This window comes from Podarcis filfolensis (assembly GCF_964270895.1).
Source record: "Podarcis filfolensis genome assembly, chromosome: 5".
Lineage (NCBI taxonomy): Eukaryota > Metazoa > Chordata > Lepidosauria > Squamata > Lacertidae > Podarcis > Podarcis filfolensis.
Genome location: NC_139608.1, coordinates 24,442,255 through 24,453,264, shown reverse-complemented (window position 1 = coordinate 24,453,264; position 11,010 = coordinate 24,442,255). Strand labels below are relative to the sequence as shown.

General features: G+C 39.0%; 1 protein-coding gene across 2 annotated transcripts in view; it reads right to left on the bottom strand.

Annotated features, from left to right (window-relative positions):
* Window positions 1-666: 666 nt before the first annotated feature.
* Window positions 667-11,010, bottom strand: part of HLTF (helicase like transcription factor) — a 29,674-nt gene continuing 19,330 nt past the window's right edge. For both annotated transcript variants that reach the window (XM_083613183.1, XM_083613184.1), the window contains exons 19-25: window positions 10,160-10,284; window positions 7,693-7,871; window positions 6,035-6,154; window positions 5,084-5,196; window positions 4,297-4,477; window positions 3,250-3,330; window positions 667-2,144 (exon numbers count right to left, since the gene is read on the bottom strand). In XM_083613183.1, coding sequence (XP_083469309.1) covers window positions 2,004-2,144; window positions 3,250-3,330; window positions 4,297-4,477; window positions 5,084-5,196; window positions 6,035-6,154; window positions 7,693-7,871; window positions 10,160-10,284 — 940 coding nt within the window. In that variant the 3' untranslated portion in view covers window positions 667-2,003. The remainder of the gene's footprint in view (window positions 2,145-3,249; window positions 3,331-4,296; window positions 4,478-5,083; window positions 5,197-6,034; window positions 6,155-7,692; window positions 7,872-10,159; window positions 10,285-11,010) is intronic.

Genomic DNA, 11,010 nt, shown 5'->3' with positions numbered 1-11,010 from the left:
CAGGAGAGCTATAGAGATGCTGATCTCAAGCTCCCATCGTCTCCACCCAGTATGGCCGATGGTCAGGGATGGCAGGAGCTGTGGTCCAGTGACGATAACCCGCCTGATGTACTATCAAGGGAAAATTGTGTTCCTGTCTTGTTAAGACTCTACAGGAAAAACAGGGGAAAGTTACTCTTAATTATAGTTAGTTCATGTTACCCTTTGTGCACTTAAAGCACTCATCCATCAAGTTTTATCCTACATGCTAATCCTTATGAAGCCAAACAAACAAACAAAGCTTTAAGAAAAAATGAAAGGATGGAAAAATCTCAAATGGCACAATGATGAGAGGAAGTGAGTGGCTTGCTGGTTACAGAATGCTGCACAGGAGTACACCACACCTCAATGGGTTTTCTTCCGTGTTTCACTAGTTTTAACTACTTGCTAAGAGTGACCAGCATAGAATGGGGACAGCAGGGGAATGTTTATCAGCACTAGAGATTTTGATTTCTGATTAGCAGATAAGCTAAGCGATGGGTGAGAAGCCCATGGATATAAAGTTTATTAGATTCTTGTGCATTTTTACAAGATCTGTCAGGAGCTTATGCCTCAGTTGCTGTTTACAGGTCATACTGTGTAGATAAACAAAAAGCATTATAAAATGTTAATGATTACAGGCATGAGTCTGCATAAGCCACAATTTTATTTACCTAGAAATAAAACTTCCGAATTACTGAGGTTTTACTATTTCAAGCGATGCTATTTCTTGAATGACTTTGCCGCAAGAGAATGCAGGCAGCGTATCAACTCGGACAAAAGTTTACTTGTTTTCAGTAAACATGATTTCCTAAATCCGGATTCTAGCTGTACAAGATAGTAGAAAACTCAGTATATAGTGGACAACAATCTATAGACCGTTTTAAGTCATATCACTGTAAAATTAAGAATGTGCAATTAACTAAAAATTGTGAAGCTATAACTTAAAATGAAATATTTTACTTTTAGGAGTTAAGATTGTTTGGATATAGTCTAGCAAAAAAAAAAGGAACTTAATTCTGGTCATACACATCCTCATTTTACAATCCTTTTCTACTGATGTAGACAGTTACAGGAGTACATGAACTAGGTTATCTAACTGGCATTCACCGCAGAGGCAAAAGCATGTTGGTGTTTGTCATTGTCAATCTGCCCAACACACAAATAAAATATGACACTGCTAGGTGACTCATTTAACTCTACTTTAAAGAATAGTATTCTTTGTTATTAGTAATACCTGCCCTTTGTACACTAAACACAATTCAAGAAAATTTGATAAAAGGGCACCAGTACACTTAAAGAACATGGCGATAAAGAACTGCTTTAACTGTGTTTTGAAGCCCAGGTGTTCAGGATAGTTACCATCTTAAACCCTACGTCTGCAGTCCCAGGCAATATAGGATACATTGGATCTCCCCTTGTACTTCAGCATAGGAGATCTGATGTTGGTCCCCCACAACCACTGCTGAAGAAACTTCTGTGGCTATGGCCCTACCAATGTCAGTTCTGGTGCCAATGTCAGTTCTGATGCCAAGTGGGGGTATCATATCAGGAAGATTTTGGGAGATTTGGGACATGCAGGAGAGGCTTGGATCCAAAGAATCCTGCTCCTACCCAGTCCCCCAACACTAGAAAAAAAAATACTCCACCTGAGGAGCTAACAAAAATCTTTCTTTTATTTCCCAGGGAAATGGTGGCCAGGAGGGAAGTGTGGATAGAAAGAAAAATGAGAGTAATTAAAGTTCTCATCTGTCCTAAAATTGAGAGCCACCGTGCCTTAGGAATGCAGCCTAAAATAAAATAAAATTAATAATAATAATAATAATAATAATAATAATAATGGTAGCTGCATCAGCCTGCTTGTTACATGGCACATCTTATGCCAATAATGATTTAACAGAACAATTCTAAAGCTATGTACACACTGATTGAACAAGTAACGTCAGGTCGGCTGTCTTTAAATTAGCTGGGCCTAACATCTCAAGTTATAAATCCATCAAAGTCTTGATTTCGTTAATTTTTGTTTCACTAGAAGATTTCTTGGTTCCAAAGGCTCCAGTTGCAAGTTCTTTCTTCTTCTCCTGGATTTTCAGCATGTTTTCCTCCACTGAGTTCTTCACAATGAACTAAATGCGTTGTTGTTTTTTTTCAAACAAAAGAAAAAAGGAAATTCACTGCTATCATATTACTTTTCCAAAGGTACTTTAAATATATTACTGAAAACGTGCTATCCTAAAGTGTGATTCATTTACTATGATGTGAAGAAGAAAGACTAGCAAGGAGGCAAATACTAGAGCATTAGCCACACTAATGAGACTTGGGAGTTCAACAAGAAATGCAGGTCCATAGGTTCCCCATTCTAGATAAAGGTTCTCAAACTGTGGTTCACCAACCACAGTCAAATAGTATTTGTACTTGACCCCCATAGTGATTTAAAAACTGATACTCTCAGTCTCACAGAACCATACTTGCAAAACACATGCACATCCATTATCTAAATATCATTAATATACGCTAGGATAGCTCAGTTGGTAGAGCATGAGACTCTTAATCTCAGGTTTGTGAGTACGAGCCCCACAATGGGCAAGATTCCTGCACTGCAGGGGGTTGGACTATATGATCCTCAGGATCCCTTCCAACTCTATGGTTCTATGTGCTTTGATTTGTAGAACAAAAACCACAATGTTAAGTGGTCCTCCATGAACTGTGGCAAACTAAGAGTTCAGGAAAAAATATTTATGGAAAGTACAGTCCTACAACTTACAGCAAGAAGAAGAAAGTAGTGCCTTCATTTATATTTGCAACTGTTCACATAGCAAGGAGCCTTATGTGTGGGGAAGCTGTCTTACATTACTATGCCAGCTTAGATTGAAAACTATCTGTGGACCCCACTCAAACAGCAGAGGCCATTTTACAAAACTGAAATCATTTCAGTGAGGGAAGCAAGATTCAGTCTGTTTCCCATCTTTGTGCCAAATAGTTAACTGGCAAAAGTTCATCTTTTTAACGCTCTTCGCATACACCCTTAGCTACTCTATGTGCACTCTGTTGTTTCAAAGGCCACATGTTTGCAATACAGAAAATGTGATTTAATACCTTGCTAGTCCCTCTTTTATTATACTGCATCCCTAAGCACAACTGCAGACTCTGGGTTCAGTGGTATGCATAGGTGTGCTCGAATTAAAAGCAACTTCTTATAACCACAGGTGCTTAAGATAATCACCAGCTCACCTTGGTGATGACAACATCCTGCTTCTGCCCAAGTCTGTGACATCTGTCAAAGCACTGGTCCTCTGCAGCAGGATTCCAAGCCTATCAGAGATATTCAGTAGTCATGCTAAGCCTTGCCAAAAGTAATGTGCTTTCACATTTCAGATTTCTAAGCTATGATCACTATAGCACTGTGGGACTTTAGTGTTTTACTAGCATGGCGCTGGAAGACTTGAGAATAACATATTCCATTTTCTATTAGTTATATACATGACACATCAGTCCACCAGCCCATTTCTTGGTGACAAACTGCCTATCCCATCAAGCTGCCTGGAATAAAGAGTATTCTTGAAGAAAAACGGATTTCTGATTATAGTTAAGCTAGAATACAAAGGCTCTCCAGGGGAGCACATTCACTTCCATAAGATATAAAGCCTTTAAAGATGACTGGGGGAGGAATGAACTGATACAATTTCACTTTTTCTTATAAGGATGATAGCAGGCACACAAACTCCTGATCTTGAAGGGTTATGGATGGAACGATTATGTCCCCCTGCTCAGCCTCCACCAGCAAGGAGCACCTCAACATACATATCCGAAACACCAGGTAGATAGCATTTCCAACAGCAGTAACCAGCAGAAATCCCTGAGAGGAGAGGCTGCGCAAACCTGCTGTCATCATGTTACAAGAGGCCCAATCTGGGCCTTTTGCTGAACCAACTTTGGAGCTGGGACAGCAAAGGGACTTTTTTCCTCCCCGCTCCACAACTTCTACTCCTGAAAATGCACGCGCATCAAACCGCACCTCTGCCAGCCAGAGGTTAGGATTGCTCCCTTAGCTTTTCAAGTTAACTTATGCACATTTGAAATCAGTAGCTTTATTACAGGTTTTCTACCACAGCTAACATGATGGCGTAGAACCTGTTTTTTGCTGCAGTTAACAGCACCATTATCACTTTCTTTTGCCATTATCTAGCTGCTAAAAATGAATTTCTCATTCCTTCTTTTATTTCTAGGATGTGTTGCAGAGCCAGTAAATATCACACTGATTGACTCGTTTATACTTACTGGATCCATTAAAAATACTTGTGATGCTGCTGTGAGATTCAAACCAACACCACCAGCTTTTAGAGATAACAGCATTATAGTTGGGGACCCTTCTGCATTACTTTGGAACTGCTGAATTGCCTGTACTCTTTGTTTCCGTGTCATAGACCCATCCAAACGAGCAAAAGCAAACCCAGATTCCCTGAATCAGAAGAAGTACAACAGTTAATCAATTTGAGAGTTCTGACCTCATATTGTGGCATGCTGAATTTTTCAACTTCCAAATTCCCAAAATGAAGGGTGCTAAAAAGTTATAACATGACTTCGGTTATCAAAAGATATTTTGGTTAGTAGTTTGCTGCTAAGTAAAATGTGTGTAAAATTGCATAGAAATAATTAAAAATGATTGCCAAGTACTTGCAGTTATATTATAAATTATAATTATTATCTGACTCTTTCAGAAGGTAAAATTAAAATTCTTTGGTTTTCCAAAAGCAATTTATGTGCTTCTTCATCAAATGTAGACTTACCAAGCTAAATGTTGTCCAACCATAAAAGTAATAGCAGATTTGATTTCTTCACACCCAAAAACATCTTTTTAAGATGCCTCACTGAAGAAATTTTCAAAAACTAATTCACCCCCCCCCAAAATGACAACCCCTACTTTGATATGAAGTTTTGATTTTTTTTAATGAGAAGTTTTTTTGGGAGGGGCAGGATTGCACGTAGCACAGCAGTTTAGATAGCAAGTATTTACATTTTTCAGTTCTTTGCTGAAGAAACTTAACAAGCACATATTTCTACTTACTTTAGTGGAATCTCTATTAGAGTCAGGAACTTTGTGAACTGAGAAACTATTAAACTCTTAACAGCAGGATTTTGCTTTCTTAGTTTTATCAATGCATGCATCAGTGCATTGACCTGAAACACAAAGTAGTTATTTTCAATTTTACAAACAATGAATCTCTTCATTTTCCTGAGATTAGTTTTATTGTTTCAAAGGAAAGCGTGCATGTTCTCAGAGTCCTGTGTGCTAGACTGACCAATTGTTTCTCCCATTTCTTACCACCACATACCAAAAATAATTGGTCTCACAGAAATGAAATAAAATTGGTAAATCTGGAACTAACATCAAAGGGTACAAGAATTGGAAAGAAAACTTAATTTCCTATATAAAATGTCATTACTTAGGAGACCTAGAATCTCAATTTTGGAAAGCAAAAGGAACTGTTAACACATACATGAAAGTAATGTGTGACTTTTAGGAAGTAGCAACCTAAGTCACATTGATAAATGGAATTAAATGTAGGAAGATACCAGGAATTCACAAATGTGCAAGCCATGTATTTTCCATAGGTAACAATTCTTTCCAGTTATGGCCTCACCTCCCATTGCTTTCAGTGGCATAAAGCAGCGAAGATGGCTAAAGCCAAGAACAAGGTAATAGAAAATAATATGGAGAAAGCAGAGTTCTTGCAAAAGTCTAGATGAATTGCTTAAATCCTTAATGAGGGCACAGAGGAAAAAGACACCAAAAATCAGTAAGGAAGAAGGAAGAAGTAGAACCAAGAAGACTGAACATAAAGAGTGGCTAACTCATGCCCTTTCCTGTTACTAAGCACAATCCATGTATCAAACTTTAGCCAGTGTGGTAAATAGCTAAAGTGTAATATTTTGGTGCAAAAATGCAAAACAAATTAAGAACATATTTTGCATACCACAGAATAAAGATAATGAAGTGTTCTAATCTGACATTTACCTTTGAACTAGATACCCATTCTTGGCCAGGCTTTTTTTCACTATCCAGTTCCTCTGAAGGACATTCTACTAAATTTTCTAATCCAACCTCTTTCCTGCAAAGAGGACATTTGGCGTTTGCCTGAAAAAGACAACACAAGTTTATAGTTCTGAGAAATACACCGTTGTGATTTGCATGTTTAAAGGCTAGCTTTTGTATTATGCTTCGGTTAGTAGTTCAGCGGTTTTTTGAAGAGGGTAAGGTTTCACATAAAACAATATACAAAGTGACTACTACAAAGAATTAAAGAACCCTAACCCTTTACAAAGTATTTGAAGACGCAACAAAGCGAACTGGACTCCTTGGCTGGCTTTGAATAAACATTCACAAACTTTTTATTGATAATAATTTGTTTAAGCTAAATAGTTTGAGGATATATACAACTTTGTAACATGCAGAAATCAGCATTCTTAGAGAAATCAAAGAATGGAACTGAGGGAAATCGTGGGGTGGGGGTGGGTGGGTTTTGTGTGGGAGGGTGGGGGGAGGGAGGAAAAATGTGGGAAAAGTAAGGATGATATGTTTCTGGATATTATGTTTTGTTTTAATTTTGAATTAAAAAAAATTAAAAAAGAATAATTAATCAGGTCTCTTTGGAGGTAACATTCTACCATGAACAAATTAAACAATACTGTCATACTGTGTACAGTACAATTGGCATCGGAGTCCCCTTCCCTTTTTTCCTAGATACAGTTTGGCTTACTGGCACCATTAATTGTATTGCTGTGGGCTAGAGTCCTATTTAGATGAAGGTTGGTTTGACAGTGGCTTTATACAGCAGACGGGTCATTCAGATCAGGCTGTCTATGTGTCGGCTTAGCGCGTTAGTTTCCACACATTGTTTTTCTTCAGTCATGAATATTCTTTGCTTGTCCACTGCTTGCCTCCACCCCAATGGGTGGAACTTGATGGAATGTACCTGGGCTGTGTGTGTTTCTTGTCCCTCTCTGCAATCACTTGTCCCCAACCTCTACTGCCTTTTCCTGCTACGGGCATTCACAGCTTTTCAAAACAAAATAATTTGCCAGAAGTGCGTAACAGCAAATATTACCAGCCCATAGTTACATTTCACTACAGACAAAATGGAGATGGGAAGCAATGTGCATTTGGGTTTCTTAAAAAATAATAATAACGAGGTCTTGCACAGGAGTGATATTTACCAATTTTGATATGCTGTTTGGTTTGACATGATGTGGGTGGCAATACACCCCCATGAAAGAATTAAGAATGCCATGTAGGACCTGTTAACCATTAGTAGCATAATTATGCATTTTCCCTCCTCTCACCAAAAAACATGCAACAGCAATGAAATTATTGAGGTATTGAGCAAAACCTTGAAATTAAACAAGTTAAAGTTGTCCAATGTACCAATTCAGTCTAATGTGAAGCCATCATAAACACATTAAAAAAATATATATACCATGCAGGTCAATACAATCAAAAGGTCAGAATCAAGAGGAATACATGCAGTAGAATGTAGAAAAGTCAGTAGATTAGTTTCGATGGCAATAAATTTTAATAAAATATAAGGAGTATTAACCTGTTTTATCAAAACAGTAGCCCTACTGGCCACTGATATAAACTGCCTTCACTGCAGTTTTGTAAAGGTAATAACTAACCTTCTCTCTCTGGATGACTTCACAGATACATGGTTTACAGAACACATGGGCACAGTGTGTTATCACAGGAAAGTTCAGGGACTCTAAGCAAATGGCACATTCTTCATCTGATCCAGAGCTGAGCACGAACTTCATTTTTTCTATTAATTTCTTACGCAATTCTTCAGGGGTACTATTAGCTGTCCAGACACATACACAAAAAATTAAAAAGAGCAATGTTACAGAGTTAAAGTATCACAGTGCAAGATAACCACAAAGGTGCATCTATTTCAGCAGGATCTACAACAAAATGTTGCAGTGTATTTCATCTTCTAGTAGGATTTATTCTTATTGAAGGTTCCAGATAGACATTCCCCTAACTCGCAGGTTATTTCATTTCTCTCTCCCAGCCTCCTGATTTTCCCTTTTTTATTTTTCAGGTGATTCTCAACATTCTGTGGGTGGTGACCATAGTTAGTCCTCACTGGGGTGGGCTGGTGGCATTTAGGTTTTTTCATGGAAGATGCCCCTAAAGGATTGGAATGTTTTAGAACTTTTATTATAACCCAAGGATGTCAATGCCCCTTTTATTTCACAATAGCAACATTTTGGTTCCACTTCTGTCAAAAACCTAGGTTTGCTTTTAGATAGATACCATATCACAATTCATATTAAGTGATGCATTGGAACAATCTACTTATCCACTGTACTCAAATGCTTATTAGTTATCAGCATTTAAGGGGAAGAGCTGCCACTACAGTGATATTTAACAGCATTTTAAAAGAATTATCTTTTCCCCCATATGAGATAACAAACGTCATTTTCCAAGTATCTGTTTTGAGACTATGCATTTGAACATTTCACATTCTAGTTGTCTCAGAGAAGTTATTTACAGAAATATCTTTTTACATACACAAAATTATTCTCACCAAGCGTGCAGCTAAAATTCTCCAGCAGCTTACTCAGCAGATTCACTATGTAGCCCAAAAGTTCATGTCCTGTGTAGTGCCCACTAGTTACAAACTGACTTTTTTTTTTTGGAAAAAATATTTAATTATTTTCTTTTTGACAACAAGCAGTTTGTTTGCCTTTCCAGAATGAAATATACCATATTTTTCCATGTATAAGACACCCCCTATTTTTAAAAACCCGAAATTAAGTTGCTTGGATTTTGGGGGGGTCACTTTCGCCAATCACTCACCCGCCTGCCCTCCACTGCCAATCGCTTGCCACAGCCACAATCACACACCTCGCCGCAGCCGCCAATCGCTGCTGCCAATCTCCTGCTTGCTGCTGCCATTAATTGCACGGGGCCCCCTCTGAATTCACTATCCGTGTATAAGATGATACCCAATTTTTGCCTAATTTTTTGAAGCAAAAAGCATCGTCTTATACACGGAAAAATATGGTAAGTGTAGGCCCCTGCCTCCCTCATCTCGCTTCAACGATGGTCAAAGTAAGAGAGGCTAGGAGACCCAAAGAACAGATTGCAGGAAGAACTATTAGGCCATGAAGTAAAGTTGTCCTATGTTAAGCCAACACTTATCAAGCAAAATGCATCTTGGGGGAAATCAGCAATGTAAAACGCTGTAGCCTACTTCAACAAGCTTCTCTAGTTCTTTACATTTGCAACGTATCTGTAACCATAATACTACTCTCCAGTTCTATATTTTTCTTACTAACATAACCTTCTGAAACCTGCCTCCTGCTTCATGTTTTAGACTATATTTCCCATCACCCCTGACCACTGGTCATACTGATGAAAGCTGTAGTCCAAAACATGTGGAGGGCAACTAGCTGGTACTCTAGCCATACCAGTCTCCTGAGTATTCAGTTACCATATATACTTGAGTATAAGCCGACCCGAATATAAGCCGAGGCACCTAATTTTACCACAAAAAACTGGGAAAACTTATTGACTCGAGTATAAGCCGGTTCACCACACCACAAACCTCCTGGTGGGCCAGAGTGCGTGTGTCCGCATGCGCACACGGCAGAGGGGGCTTCTCTCTCCTCCCCAGCCTCTCCCGTCCCCCTGCCTACCTAGGGTGCTGCCGAGAGGCAGAGGCTGGTGGCGGCAGCAGCGGAGGAAGAACAAGCAGCCCAAAAGGGCTGCTTTCGGGCTTCTCATTCCACCACCGCCGACAGCGGCAAAGGCAGAGGAGGAGAAAGGAGCAGCCCGAAAGGACCCTCACTCAAGTATAAGCCAAGGGGGGCTTTTTCAGCATAAAAATGTGCTGAAAAAGTGAGCTTATACTCGAGTATATACGGTACACAGATCTGAATACTAAACAACTGGCAGGTGTGCATTAATAGAAGGGTGACACACAACTATTTACTGTGGAGTTCTTTGCTCTCCTGCCTTCGTCACGTGCAGAGAGATACTACCCAACCCATTTGGATCATCAGCAACCGCCGTAAACCAAGAAGTGTAAGCACCTGAGATTAAAGGTCTCCTATGTTTTTAAAAGAACATGGGAATACTTACCTTCTGTATCACTGGATGAGGACACACTTGTACAGAGCCATGGATGACAACACAACTGTCTCAGCCTGAGCAACACACCAAGAACATCTGCATAGTGGGTCAAGACACTTCTATCATTGAAATACCTGCAAGATAATTTTGACATTAAATAAAGCAAGTGTTACAGTTTAAATACTTGAGCTGTGATCCACAAATCCTCCGAATTCTGGCCCAATTCTCTCTTGTGCCATAATAATTAGAGAACTTTGCAGGATTTGTTAGGTCATATTTACCATACCATTACAGTTGGAAACAGTGACTTAACCAAGGATCCAGTTAAAGATAGGTAGCCGTGTTGGTCTGCCATAGTCAAAACAAAAAAAACACAGTGTGTATCTGAAGAAGTGTGCATGCACACGAAAGCTCATACCAAGAACTAACTTAGTTGGTCTTTAAGGTGCTACTGGAAGGAAAATTTTTTTTTTTGTTTTAACCAAGGATTACAATCCAGGCTATCAAATGAGGCACCTCAGTGTAAGGGGTGTGTAAATGTATGTGTATCCATTTTGCTTCCCATGTCATTTAACCCTCCATAATGGACTGAAAAACAATGGCATTATCAGGAGCCACTTAGTTAAAATCTCATGCCCTGTTTCGAGAACAGCATTCTGCCTGACAATGCAGTTTTATTTGTATACAACAGACCAAGCAGTCACTGAGCAGTTGCAGCAGATGTTCCCGTTTCCTCAACCATCCTTTTAGTAATCCATGTTGCGATTGATGAGTACTAACTAATCTGATTAAAATATCATGGAAGTTTGTTAGTACTATTCCAATTGCAACAAAAACGGCTAATGTGCTGGCCACTGAAG